At 40.9% G+C, this 15,323-nt stretch overlaps 1 protein-coding gene across 5 annotated transcripts in view; it reads right to left on the bottom strand.

Annotated features, from left to right (window-relative positions):
* LOC137524995 (sodium channel protein type 2 subunit alpha-like) overlaps positions 1 to 15,323 on the bottom strand; it is a 351,655-nt gene that overhangs the window by 100,822 nt on the left and 235,510 nt on the right. For all 5 annotated transcript variants that reach the window (XM_068245607.1, XM_068245605.1, XM_068245608.1 and 2 more), the window contains 3 exons: positions 11,734 to 11,907; positions 10,270 to 10,626; positions 5,667 to 6,149 (listed from right to left, as the gene is read on the bottom strand). In XM_068245607.1, the coding sequence (XP_068101708.1) occupies positions 5,667 to 6,149; positions 10,270 to 10,626; positions 11,734 to 11,907 (1,014 nt within the window). The remainder of the gene's footprint in view (positions 1 to 5,666; positions 6,150 to 10,269; positions 10,627 to 11,733; positions 11,908 to 15,323) is intronic.

Genomic DNA, 15,323 nt, shown 5'->3' with positions numbered 1-15,323 from the left:
ATTTACCAAAGTCCAGAGTCAATGAGTTTGAAGACTAGCCACACTTAGGCTTCTTGCACACCAAGACGTTGCATTAGGTGGCACGTTAAGGTCGCATAACGTGCACCTAACACAACGTATGGTGCTGCAAGAGCCGACGGTAGAGTGAGCCGCGTTAGGCGGCTCGAGTCCTATAATGTCTCCCAGAGTGGCGCTGATTGGCCAGCGGGACCACGTGATGCGGAGCGAGACACTCCGCATCACGTGGTCCCACCGGCCAATCAGCGCCCGCCAGTGCAGTGAATATTAAGTAGCCATGTGCGCGGCTACTGTAGCTGGCTCTCCCCGCCTCCTCTCCGCCCCCCACTGCGCATGTGCAACGCCGTAGCATGCTGCACTTTGCACAGAACGTGCAGCATTACATGTAACGCAACGTGGGCTGTGTGAACAGCCCACTTGTGTTACATTGCTGTGCGTTGGGGGAGCGTTACAGGCGCACTAACGTGTGTGCTATGGGCTAAGACAGGATGGCCCATATGCAATTCCTTTTTTCTCTGTTTTCTCCTAGGTGATAATTTTTAATCTTCTATTTAAAATTATTTTTCAGCACTTTCCAAATGAAAAAAGTACCATAAGCAGAAGGAAAAGTAGTGTCAGAATTATTCTGAGTATTTAATGATTGTTATTGACAAGGGCCCATACGCAATTAACTTTTTCTCCTGAGTTTCCTCTCAAGAGATCATTTTTAATCTTGTATTTTAAAACAATTTTCAGCACTTAAAATTGAAAGAGTACCAAAAAGTATGCGCAAAGGTACTGTCAAAATTATTTTAAGTATTTTCTCACTTGCTAGTGGTTTAAAAGGCACTTTATTTACAATTTCTGAAAATATCACCTAGTAGAAAACTCAGGTGAAAAGGTTAGTTGCTTATGGGCCCAGTGCCCAGAGGCAAATCACTTTTTCTCAGTTTCCTCCTTGATGATATTTTTCAAACTTGTCAATAAAATGCCTTTTAAACCACCAACAAGCAGGAAAACATGCAAAATATTTTTAATAGTACTTTTTCAAATTGTTGGTTATTTTTTCAATTGCAAAATGCCAAAAAGTTATTTTAAATATAATATAATAAATGATCTCCTAGGAGAAAACATAGGAGAAAAAGTTAATTGCATATGGGACAAGGGTCAGTTTTCTTCAATGTGATATTTTCAAACCTCTTGGGCCATATGCAATTCAATTTTTCACCTGAGTTTTCTCCTAGGTGATATTTTTAAACTTGTCAATAAAATGCCTTTTAAGCCACCAGAAAACAAGAAAATACTCAAAATAATTTTGATAGTACCTTTTCACTTAATTTTTGGTACTTTTATAGTTGAAAAGTGCTGAAAAGTTATTTTAATCAAAGATGAAAAATTATCTCCTGGGAGAAAAGTCAGGTGAAAAAGTGAATTGGATATGGCCCCTTGGCCCATATGCAACTGACTTTTTCTCCTGAGTTTTCTACTAGGTGAAATTTTCACACCTTGAGATAAAATGCCTTTTATGCCACCACCAAGCACGAAAATACTTAACAACATTTTTATAGTACTTTTTAAACAACTTTTAGGTACTTTTTCAGTCTAGTAAAGAGAAGTGCGTTGTTTGTGTATCTCTCCAGCAGCCGCTGGAGAGATACATAGAGGGCGCACTCCTCTTGCGTAGCCTGGCTCCGATGACGTCAGTGACGGGACACGGTTCTCGTAGCTGTGGGAAGCGGAGGACTGCGACGTGGGAGCGATCCAGGCAGATGGGGCTGGAGGAAACCCCACGTATGTATAAAATCTTTTTAATAATGCCAGCTCTGAGTAACTTTAAGTAGCTTTTCAATTGTAAAATTGATCAAAGTTATTTTAAAGAAAAAATGAAAATTATCTCCAAGGAGATAACTCAGGAGAAAAAGTGAATTGCATATTGGGAAATCGCTATACTTTTTCAAGCGCTTAGTGATTTCCCTATACCTCCCAGTGAGCCAAAGCGCTCAAAAAATGGTACAGGCAGCGCTTTTGTAAGCGGATCGCAATCGAACCGCTTATATGTGAACACTCTCATAGAGAATCATTGCACTAGTGCTTTTAGGGCGATTTCTGAAGCGCTTAAAAAAACCTGTGATTTCTGAAGCGCAGTGCTTAAAAAAAAAACGTGCAAACGCTCATAGTGTGAACAAGCTCTAAGGCCTGGTGCACACCAGAAACCACTAGCAGATCCGCAAAATGCTAGCAGATTTTGAAACGCTTTTTCTTATTTTTCTGTAGCGTTTCAGCTAGCATTTTGCGGTTTTGTGTAGCGGTTTTAGTGTAGTAGATTTCATGTATTGTTACAGTAAAGCTGTTACTGAACAGCTACTGTAACAAAAAACGCTTGGGCAAACCGCTCTGAAGTGCCGTTTTTCAGAGCGGTTTGCGTTTTTCCTATACTTAACATTGAGGCAGAAACGCATCCGCAATCCAAAATCTGTAGCAGTCCGGGAGTATGCGTTTCTGCAAAACGCCTCCCGCTCTGGTGTGCACCAGCCCATTGAAATACATTACCCTAGCGGATCCGCACCCGCAAGCGGATCTCAAACCGCAGTAGAACCGCTCTGGTGTGCACTAGGCCTGAGAGCTAAAGACACATTCCTCTCCTCTCCAGATTAATCAAATAGCACCAAGAGTGGGAATTAGGAATATTGCAGAGTTCAGACATTTGGAAGATGCAGAGTAAGCAATATTGCTCTTGGCAGCTTTAGGTGGGTTTCCGCATATTTCATAGAAAATGCATCAACATCCTCCTAACAAGTTGTGCGCCCCACCTGCAAAACTTTGATGATACCAGCCAACATTTACACCCCATCCCTTCTGGTGACAAAAGGGACATCTCCCAGGGCTCATATAACAAGTGTGACTATCATAATTCCCACATCCATAACATGGGTGGCAACAACACTACCTAATCTGAAAAAGTCCTGAATTGCAGGGAGAGAAGGTAGTATTTTGGGGCCCACACAGCTCTGCCCCCCCCCCCCCCCTGCAGTTGTAGAGGCTGCTCCCCCATAGTTACGCTCCTGTGCATCAGTCCTTCCTTGTTATCTTATAGTATTGTAGAGAACTTTGCATCATAAAATTACAAAACAAGGGCAGAATCAGCCTCTCTATGCCTAGGCCTATGCTGCTTCTTCAAAATGCAGGCCTGCTAAAGATTTTGAAAGTGCATGAAAAAGGGTAAGGACAGGAAAGGGTCCCCGATATAAAGTCGGACCCCTCTGCTACATTATGAAAGTTCAGACACATAAAAATACAATAGTAAATGGGAGCAGTTGCTCAGAAAATTGTTACTGTGCCATTATTCACCTTGTCTGCTCCTCTTTGGAATCAACATCATTAAGCAAAAGCGTATGTTTATGACACACAACAACTCCTTATTTCAACAACAAGGCTATCCACAAGATACATATGTGGAATGTTTGAATGACCACAATAGACAGAACAAAGGATTGTCCACTTGTCCTCTCAAATCCTGCAAAATGGCTGACATGCAGGTCAGACTCATTTTATTTTTGCAGCAGTCTGTGGAAAGCCATCAATGGCTCTTATTGAATTAGCTTTTCTCCTAAAGCTGGCTACACACGATACAATAAAATGACCCGATTTTACAGCAATTCAATAAATATGATAGGATGTTCCCAAAAAAAGGAAAGGTTTTTTTTTTCAATCGACTGAAAAATCCAATCGGATTTCCCGTTTTTATCGATCCGGAATGCTGGAAATGTTTCTTTAATTTAACTAAAGATTGTATGGTGTGTGTTAGATTGTTAGATTTATTAATATTCACACCCTAGCAGTTTTTGCAATCAATTTTAAAATAATTGCCCAAAAAATTTAACATATGTGTGTGGTACATTTGTCATATTTTTGAAATGTTACAATCAGTCAGAACAATTGATTGCAATTTTTGAATTCAACAGATATTTAAAAAATTGTATGTTGTGTGGCCACCTTAAAGTGGATCCGAGATGAACTTTTACTCATTGCATAATTGTGTTCTTTTCCTATTGTTTGTAGGGCATTCCTCAAGCCAAATGCTTTTTTGTTTTTGTTTTAAAACTCTAAACTTTAGATAAGATATATAGACAAGTTACTTGTTCTAGTTAGTTTTTCATCTCGGATCCGCTTTAAGTTTTCTCCCAGGAGATATTTTTTTGCTGCATCAATAATATACTGTGTAAGCCACGAGCAGGCAAGAAAATTCTTATATTGTAGAGAAAATTAAAAAATTATCAAGAGGAATGCAACGTTATTAGATTACTGCTCTGGACAATGCATGGAGCGGGCAAGGTCATTTGTCAAAATGCAAATGGAGTATAGTGAATAGTGAACACCCATTTCCATGCAAACTTTTATTTTAGTCTAAATTGGATTAGAAGAAAAGTAGATTGGTCACCGGTTGCAATAATCCAGTTTTACTTTATTCCAACAAGGTACAGGTTACATATAGGAGTTGAAAGGGCCAGCCTAACAGCTGTTTCGGAGGTCTCCCTGCTATTTCAAAGGCTTATTTTTGGCCTCTGAAGAAGCAGGGAGACCTGCAAAACGGCTGTCAGGCCGGCCCTTTCAACTCCTATATGTAACCTGTACCTTGTTGGATTAAAGTAAAACTGGATTATTGCAACCGGTGCCGATCTACTTTTCTTCTAATCCAGTTTATATCGAACTGTGTATGAGATGGTGAGCATGGTGTATTTCTAACCAGGATCCAGCTGTCTAACCAGTGAACTACTCGAGTGCCAGTCTCACATCTTTTCCTTATCTCACAACTTTTATTTTAGTCTACAGTATGATAGACTGGAAATGTTCAAAACCTCTTTTGAGGTTTTTAATGTCAAGTTTTTTTTCCTGTTCAGACAGGATGTAGAGCAAATCTCTTCAATGGCAACATAGAGAGCAGTTAGAAAATAAAGCTTTCTTCAGTAAGGGAAGAGTTAGAATTTCTGAAATGTGTTTATTACTGTTCTTCACTTTCCCGGCAAAATCCTGGGGTCTGTGGTCTCACCCAGAGCAGGTGCCTGGGCCAAGTAGGTGTCAAGGGACCTGGTTGCTATCTTTTTTGACCCATCTCCCACCTTAGATTACCAGAAAGACTATCATGGGGACTAAAACTATTACCTTGCCTTGGGCCCCATTTCTTCTTAATCCTTCTCAGCAGAAAATAAGAAAGGGCCTCCCCAACTAAGCAAAGACAGCAATAACATTCACAAAAAGGTTATAACCATTTCCTTTCTATATGAAGCTAACCAGCATTGGGTTTCATTTAATCATTCCAACTCCTTTGTCTTCTCTGGTATTGAATATAAGTTGATTCCAATTGTATTTAGTCTACAACAGTAATGATTACAGAAAGTTAACGCTTAAACTTACATTTTTAGATGTCTGAAATGTTAAAAGTCAAATTTTAACATAAATGGTGAAACAGGACCCACAGCAGAAACGTTTGCGGTGAGATAACTGAACTGAAGTTACAAGGATCCACTTTTTTCAATTCATCAACTCTACTCGCTACCATCAGTTTTTAGTTTATTTTTTTTAGTTTAAAAAAAAAAAGGATATACAATTTAGATAGTTCCAAGAACCTGAAAATGTTAATAAAAATAACAATAAAAAAAAATAAAGCATACCTCTTTACTTTCTTCCAGGTCGGATTCACTGGTGAAGTCCTCTGTATTGAGATTTTCAAAGTCAGATTCTCCGACAGCGATTGGGACAGTCACAGTGAGGCTGGGGTTGTGTATGAAGGACATATAATCACTCTCATCGATAATGTACTTCTCCACGCTGCTGCCTACTCCGCTGGTAGTTCCATTGCCACCTTTGTGATAATCTAGGTCTTTATTAATATCGACAGCGTTATTATGATTATAGAGACAGCTTTCCTTCCGGTTGTGCAGCTCCTCCAGTGGTTTGATTTCATCAAGAGACTTCTGCTTTTTAACAAAGGCCTTTAAGATGCATTCTCGCATTGTTTTCTTTACAAAATCTATTCCCCTTTGTATCCTTCCCACCGCAATCTGAAGATTGTTCATCTCATTGTCATCATCAGTCGCTGTAAGGTTGTCGGAACTAAATGAGCTCAGCAACAAGGCCAGGAACAGATTCAAAACCTAAGCAGTGCATAAAGAGATGAGTTGTTAACGTCTTCTGTTAAGGCTGAACCAAACCCTTGACACTTTTATACTTAGGTCAGCTTTGAAATAGTACATATAATGCATGTTATAAGGGCGACCGTTACCTAAAGGCTGTTTTTTTGCATCTTAATAAAAATACATATTTTTTAATTTAGCAAATTAAACATATTCAGATTCATGGCCATTATTTACAAATGTGGAGTGGGGGAACACAAAGCCATAGACAGAGGCACACATTCTGGCTAAGGTCAGATAACTGACAATGCACCGGAGGAAGTGGCTACGTCCCGTAAAACACGTCGTAATGTATCATTAAGGCTTTCAATTGTATGGACTCATTTTTCTTGCTGTATAGAATGGTGTACTGTACTTGGTGCCACTCCTTATTCTTCAGGACTTTTATAAGACCTGATCTGTGCAGGTGCAATATTTAGTTAGTGGCCATCTATAAGTGGAGAAAATGCCTATTATGATTTTGATGACAGTTGATGCTGGCATCAGTGGTTGGTGTGGGCACTTCCAAGGTGTAGCATATAGGTGGCTATAGGTCTTCACCAGCACCCTAGTGGGTTATGGACCACTTCACTACCTTGTAGCCACCAGGTCATGGCTTATGGGATTTCCCTTCAATGATGGTAAGAACAGAAGTTCCTCAGACTAAGGGAAAGGCAGGAGCACAGGCAGTCTGGCAGTATCATAGTCAGGAACTGGCTGAAGGTCAGGATGGGCAGTGGATACACAAAGGCAAGAAACACACCTAAGGACAAGGATAGGCAGTGAAACATTGTCATTGGGTAAACAAGCTGAGGTGAGGGCAGACAGAGTTCCAAAATGAGTTCAAAGACCAGCCAAATCTCAACAGAAGTCAAACTACTAACAAAGAAGCTGTAGCTCATTCATTTAGAAATTACAAGTTCCCAAAGTAATTTTTTTTTTGCTTTGAGAGTTGCTTTTGCATTTTATTCATAACTGGTTTATTCATCTTGTAATGTACGCAGAAATGCTTTCTGAGTGTCTGTCTGTGTTCAGGAGAGTCTGCACAGTTAGAGAAGTGTTTACTTAATTGTATCAAGTGAGGACTGTAAACACAAGATAACATTATCTCCAGTTCGGATGTGCCCAGCTTTCCCTGCAGGGAGCTTGTAAGTCCTGTGTTTAACTAGTGCTGTTCTAGTAAAAAAAAAAGGTGGTAGTATATAATATGCTGTAAATAATCTTTTAGAGCAAAGAAGAAATGCTGGGTTTCATTCCGCTTTAATGGACCACTATTAATCACTGTATGATTGTAGAGTTTAAACTATTATGGCATCCTTGCCATCCTTTTATTCTCTGATCATCTACTTTGTTTAAGTGAAACTATCAAAGAAGGGCCCACGTAATAAGCTGACCTTTGCTCTAAAACGGCTGTAACTGTAAAGTCTTACATAAATGGGAAGAGCAGTTAATTGTACCATAATTAAGCTGGAAACAGAGTGTGGCCAGAGCAATCATTGGAACTCTCTATTCTCATATGCAGATTGTGCTCCAATTAACTGCTTTCCCGTGATAGATAAGACTTCACAGTAGTTGCATCTTAAGAGCAAGGGTCAGAATTATACAACTGCCCATCTGTGAAAGTAGATTAAAATGCAGGAGTGGACATCGGAATGCAAGTAGGAATATGATACAAGGCTAAGCTGCAGTAAGTCCAACTGGTGTGAACACAATGGTTTCATGCAGTCAACAACCAGAATAAAGAGTAGCTGTAAGAGTAATGTAAAATGCTTACATTTAAGAGACACCTTTACTAAAAAGTAACCCATAATTGTTAGTATTAGTTACTACCATGCGCTAGAGGGATTCTCCAATAATTAAAGCAGCGTGTACGACAGAGGGATCCCTCAAACCCTCAAATTGTGCAAAACAGTTAAAATTATATAGGTCTGACACGCGCTAATTCAATAAAATCCTCTTTATTCCTATAAAACTAATCAATTAGAAAAATGCAACAAAAAGTACATATCCCCAATCCACTTATCCACTTCACGTCACCTCTACATACACACCACTGAAGGGCCCTTCTGAAAAATGTAAAAAAAAAGGGGTTGTAAAAAATTAGGGATATAGTGCTTCCCAATAGGTTAGGATCCTGCCCCAACAATTTCCTATATGGATCTAAATGAGGCCTTATATTGGTTAGAAGTCCGTTTTATTGAACCTCCTCCAAATTGTCCCGTGTTCCAATTACAGATATAGGTTACTCCAGTTGCATAACAGGGGGTTGTTTATATGATAGTTCGTTGTACGGATCCTTATATAATCCACATACCACTCCTGGCGATTCTGTCGTCAGCCGGGAACATCCGCTGTCATGCAGCTCTCTCGGTGCACTCCACGCTCGCCTCCTAGTGCAGCATGCGTCACTTCCGCTTGGAAGATACAGAGCTTCGCCCACTGCACTTCCGCTCAGCGTAACTCATGTACGTGTTGGTTTTACTTTTCGGGTGACGTCACCACTCAAAGAAGACCTCTGGACCTTGATGCATAGGTAGCCGCTGCGCGCTTCCGCGGTATACCCTGTCCACGGTCTCCGTCACCAACTTTGTATACAGAAGATAGAAACCTCAACGCATTTCTGCCAATATATGTTGGCCTTCTTCAGGAGGATTTTGATAGACTATCAAAAGCGCGCAGCGGTTACCTATGCATCAAGGTCCAGAGGTCTTCTTTGAGTCTTGACGTTCCCGGCTGACGACAGAATCTCCAGGAGTGGTATGTGGATTATATAACAGACTTCTAACCAATATAAGGCCTCATTTAGATCCATATAGGAAATTGTTGGGGCGGAATCCTAACCTATTGGGAAGCACTATATCCCTAATTTTTTACAACCCCTTTTTTACATTTTTCAGAAGGGCCCTTCAGTGGTGTGTATGTAGAGGTGGCGTGAAGTGGATGAGTGGATTGGGGATATGTACTTTTTGTTGCATTTTTCTAATTGATTAGTTTTATAGGAATAAAGAGGATTTTATTGAATTAGCGCGTGTCAGACCTATATAATTTTAACCCATAATTGTTGTCTATGTCGTCCATTTTCCATGAGAAGACAATCTTTTGGTCCCTTTCTTCTTTCACTGAGATCTTGGGTAAGGCCATTCCTCTTCTCTGGGGTGACCACTAAGTAAATCCTGCACCTGCACAGATCAGTGAAAGCAGATATGCTCCAAATTCAACCACAATTACTGATGAATTGCTTTTATTATGCAGTGTACATAATGCAGACAAGCGTGTGCTTGTCTGCATTATGTACACTCCAAAATAAAATGAATGAATCCATAATTGCGGTTGAGCTCGGAGCATATCTGCTTTCACGGTTCTCGACAGGGGTGGTGGATCACCCTGAGGGACCTTCGCGCTCGCACACCACACATGCATAATTGGTGTAGACTGCAGGATCATTGCTATTTGGCCAGCACGGATCAGGTCATATGAAACAGGGAGTGGAAGAAGAAGCAGATGGCTGTAGTATTTAAGAATTTTGTGGCATTGCAAGATCTTCGGCATCCTGTAATTTTAGGTACACCATTTTATAGGGCTTATTAGATTCAATGGGCCTGATCCTATTCACTTTTTCTTCTAGTTGTTCTCATAGGTAATATTTTCACATCTAATCGGCAATCTTATCAGCAAGCAAAAAATATTCAGAATGTTTTTGAATAGACGTTTTTCACCTACTTTTTGTGACTGTTTAAATTGCACAGTGCTAAAAAGTTTTTTTTAAAACAGAAGATGACAAATTATCTCCTAAGAGAAAACTTGGGGAAAAAAGTGAATCGGATAGGGCCCATTACGCGTAACACATCCGTTATAATAAAATATCTGCATACCTATAACGATCAATTACCATTCTGTTAATTAGAAAAAGGTTTTGGACAGTCTAGATTTATTTAGAAGCTTGCTTAGTACTCATAAAACTAAATTATATCAGGCCCTACCTGTCAAATTTGTATATTCGCATACTATGGAGATGAATTGAGCGGTACTCTGACTGCTGACTCCTGTGGCTATCATTTATTTATATAGTTTGAATTTATTTTATATAATTTCCTGTACTCACCACAAGGTTTCCAATCACCATCACCAACATAAAGACCAAAAGGCACATTGATTGTCCAGCAACTTCCATACAGTCCCACATGGTCTCGATCCACTCTCCGCACAGTACTCGGAAGACAATCAGGAAGGAATGGAAGAAGTCATTCATGTGCCAGCGTGGAAGCTCACAGTCCTGTGAAATCTTACAGACGCATTCCTTGTAGCTTTTGCCAAAGAGCTGCATCCCGACCACAGCAAAAATGAACACGATGATGGCCAATACCAAGGTCAGGTTTCCCAGAGCGCCCACGGAATTACCGATGATCTTGATCAACATGTTGAGGGTTGGCCATGATTTTGCCAATTTGAACACTCGGAGCTATAGAAAGTATATAAAAAAGTTACTTTTTACTTTTGAGGAGTCTATAAGATATTTCTTTGTATTTTTTCAGGTTTCAGCTGAGATGTTTGTATTTTCACTGGTGCACCAATGGTTGATCAAACTGGCCTACTACACAAACAAGTGTTCAGCAGGTGGCGCAAAAGGAAAAAAAAACGATATACTTGTATTTTAGCTCCAAGAGAGATCTTTATAAAATATTCCTCTTTAAACAGAATTTAACAATGTTTCAACCAGCTGCTGCAGTACTTAGAGCAACCTACTCACTCCACAATAGATAAATAAAAGTAAGAATATATGCACACAACATATTATAAATGGTATTTATTTAGACACTTCACCTCTAAGGTTTTTTTTCCCCCCTTAAAAATCAGAGCAATTTTCACTTTTCATCACTGCTTCCATTCATCTGGCAATAACTTTATTACTATTTATCACACCTAAATAATCTATACAAACATTGCCTAAAAACATTTCACTGAGTGCCTCTCCTTTGATGTTTTTAGCCACTGTATTTGGAATTAGGAAATTGTCAATAACCCATGAAATGCATTGTCTAGTGTTTATAAAAAATTGTTAATTTCATATATGAATTTGTCGTCATTGAGGTAAACCACCTCACTTGTGCTACCCCTTTCCCCCAAATCTACCGACAACTAGTTTATCGGTAGACTAATGGGGAAGGGGCGTGCTTTGCAGGAGAGGCATTCCTGCGTAACCCCCTTCCCCACCTATCAGAGCCTTTTCACTGTCTCTCTTACAATTCTGCCCTTCCCTTTCCACTCTCTCGAAGGAGAGCACAGAGCTGCGTCTGAAGCGTTGTGACTCCGGGGTCGCTGCCTTTTTTTTTTATACTAGAGACTAAACCAAAGGAAATCTGGGGAAAGCAGCACTGGTATGGGGCTCTACCTTATCCGCCCAGCCCCTCCGATCAGGTAATATGCTTTTTTTTGTTTAGTTACTGGCTTGGATTTTCTTTAAGCATGATTAATTTGAAGTAACAATCTATTAAATGCATGTGTAAAAAAAAAAAAAAATGTGCCCAGACAAAGACATTAAAAATATTCTATAAAATACTGTACTTACCAATCTGAATGACCTGAGCACTGACAGTCCCTCCACGTTGGCCAGACCCAACTCCATCAAACTGAGACTCACGATGATACCATCGAAAATGTTCCAACCTTCCTGGAAATAATAGTATGGATCTAGGGCAATCAGCTTAAAAACCATTTCTGCTGTAAAGATTCCTGTAAAAACCTGCAGAAAATAGAAAAATGCCTTGTTAGTCTGATTATCCTCGGAGAGCATCCAATTACATATGGCGATATAGAGCCTTACCCGGAACATGAAAAGCCCTTGTGTTATGGTTTAAACTTAGCAAGCTTATGACACAGTACAAGCAATTTATACCATTATACTGGACTATATTGCCGGCATTATGCAAGTCTAAAATAAAATTCCATTAAAGTGTCAGAACCTATTTATTTTAAAGGTCAGTCCTGGAAGGGCAATGTAAATTATAGGCCAACTCCAACACAAGTGGTTTTCTATACCTGTGTAGAGCTTGATTTTAATCTGTACATAGACTCCTTGATAAGCCACTTCGAAATATTTTACTTTTAAAGAACAACTGAAGTGAGAAGTACAAGGATGCTGCCATATTTATTTCCCTTTAAGCGGTACCAGTTGTCTGGCTGCAGTAGTGTCTGAATCACACCAGAAAAAAGTACCGGTATGCAGCTAATCTTGTCATATCTGACAATAACATCAGAAACATCTGATCTGCTGAATGCTTGTTCAGGGTCTGTGGCTAAAAGTATTAGAGGCAGAGGATGAGCAAGATAGCCAGGTAACTGGTATTGCTTAAAAGGAAGTAAATATGGCAGTCTACATATACCTCTCAGTTATCCTTTAATAGAACCCTGTGGTGGGTTAATGCTCCCCTATCAGACAAGAAAGATGTATAGTATACAGCCTTGCTGCCACTGCAGTACTGGCTGTTGTCACACACAAAAAAAAAGTTCTACTGATCCCCAAAAGGTGACCAAAGTCAAATCTGGTGGTGGCGCATTTGGCATTTTCAAATTCGAAACCTTGTTCCAAATTCTGCCAATATGAGACTGAATGTTTCTGCATAGGTGCAGCGACAGGAGCTGTTAACTGTGCAAGTATGTTCCCAGAGGTGTTGTGCTTGCATGGGGTCAAGAGACGTGTCTCCCAACTCACGGCAAAGGAGGGAAATATAGCAAATATATTCCCCTACTGATTACCTAGCCTCCCCCCTGGTGGCGTAACACAGGTTCTGGCTATTGCCAGCACCCAAATTACAATGTTTCCCCCAGCACCGTTATAGCCGTAATAATATTACGGTCTATGGCAGCACCCAAACAGAGATCACCTCTCTCAGTGTTAACTCACCATGGTCGCCACCTCTGTTTGCTGCGCTCCATGTCCAGCTCTCATATACTTCCTCCTTCACAAGGAAGTGGGTGGGGTTGGTGACGAATGGTGTGCTTTAACTCCACCCCATGATGCACACAGGCTGACATAATACGTAATTACACAGCACAGCATAGTGCTGGGGGAGATCAAAATGTTGGACTTAGTCTCAGAGCCGGGACAAGGTCCTCCAACACCCAAGGCTGAGACACCAAAGTGCGCCCCTCCATGCCTCCCACCCCAGCCGTCACACACTGATTGCTATTAGACAAAGAAGCTCCCCAGGCCCCCAACAATCCCCCCCCCCCCAACAACTTAAGCTCTAGTTATCTGGCTTGCAGTCACTGACATGTGTCCCCTTTTCTTATTTCTCTCTACTTCAAACACAATAGGGGAATAATAGCTGAGTGATATATGCGCTCCCTCCTACACTGCACCCTGAGGCTGGAGCCTCTCTCGCCTCTGCCTCGGCCCTGCTAAGTCTGACACTTTGATCTGAGGGGTTGGCGCCATACCAGAATAGATCCAACAGAGCCACAGGCAGCTGGAGCCCAAATGAGCCCATGTATTATTTTGATTAAGTGACACAGCATGGTGGTGGAGTGGATCAAAGTGTCGGATTTGGTCAGAGGGGACTGACAATGTGTCGGATTAGATTTGACAGCAGTGCGGCCAGGGGCAGCCATAATCCTCCTTTTCGGACAAAGTCTGATATCAGGAGATAGGGAGGATGTTCCACTGCCGGACCAGGTCTAACAGTGGAGCGGAAAGGGTTAATAGCTATGGCTATTCAAGGAAACCTGAACTAAATTTTGTTCAACTTGGGCCTATTTCTGCCACAGTCTAAATACCTGAATCACATACATTTATTACTGTATATTCACAATAGTCGCACCAGTTATCCGTATCAGCACTTGTAATCCAAAAGGACCCTTTAAAAATAAGAACACAGCAGGCCAATCCTTCTCATAGTGAGTATTGCCTCATCAGTAACGCCCTTGTGCTTATACACACACTGTGTGAGGAAGTAAAGTGCTGCCACCAGGGTTGAATGGGGATCACACACCCCCCTTTCTTTCCCTGCTCACCAGAGGGATTCTTGTCAGTACTGCATATAGTAAAACATCCGTGCTGTTAAAACCTTAAAAACATCAATAGATCTCTAATAGCACAAAACTGCTTGAATAGGCTCCCAATGGCTCCCAAATTAAAACTGCGTACATAAAAGTTTCTTGCGCAATAGCATAACACAATACCACATCGCCACCGGCTCCGGTCGCCTCTCACATGCCCAGGCCGTGTCTCCTCCGATCAGTGGTAGTACAGCGTGCGTCCTCCAAGCTCCGCCCTACGCGTTTCGTCACGTGGTAGGTTGTGACTCATCAGGTGTGGATTACAAGTGCTGATACGGATAACTGGCGCGACTATTGTGTGTATACCTTATCATGACTGGGACTTGTCTCTGTGTATAGTCAGCAGCCTAACAAGGGAGTGAGGACTGAGCGCAACATCACGGTGAAAATATTACTGTATATTGCCTTCTCACCTATATAGTTAGTGTTTTATGGAGGTTGCCATCTTGCCTTTATTAGTTGTGGAAACTAAATTGCCTACAGAGGTGATGTGTCTGAGTTACATCTAACATTTCCTTCAGACTCTAAAGGGTCATCTCTACCTCTGAGCTCCTCATATTGAACACTAGATGGCCAGATTAAAGTGGATCCGCGATGAAAAATTAACTATAGCAAGTAACTTGTCTATATATCTTATCTAAAATTTAGATAGTTTACACAGCAAATCTAGCTTCAACAGTATATGATTATTTCTTCCTGTGATACAATGAGAGCAGCCATATTCTGCTTGTTATCACACAAGCAAGCTGCTCTGCATCTCCACCCCTCAGCCTGTGAAAACTCCACTCCCCTCTCCTCCTCTCCTCTCCACGCCCTTGCCTCTGAAACCTCTGGCTGGTAATCCCTCCTCCTCCCCAGACTGAGCTCCCATGAGCACTTGCTATATGAATGCCTAGTAGGAGCTGTGGGTGAAGCTTGTTTAGTTTATAGGGAATTCGGGTATTAAAACAAAAAAAAGTATTTGAGTTGAGGAATGCCCTATAAACTATATGTAAGGGGCACAATTATGCAATGAGTAAAAGTTTATCTCTGAGCCACTTTAAGGTCAAACACTCTGCCAATGCTGTCAGCTCATCATGGAGAAACTTGACAGGAAAAAAG

The sequence above is a fragment of the Hyperolius riggenbachi genome, chromosome 7 (genome assembly GCF_040937935.1).
Source record: "Hyperolius riggenbachi isolate aHypRig1 chromosome 7, aHypRig1.pri, whole genome shotgun sequence".
Lineage (NCBI taxonomy): Eukaryota > Metazoa > Chordata > Amphibia > Anura > Hyperoliidae > Hyperolius > Hyperolius riggenbachi.
Note: the sequence above shows the minus strand (reverse complement) of the source record. Positions and strands in the feature narration are given on the sequence as shown.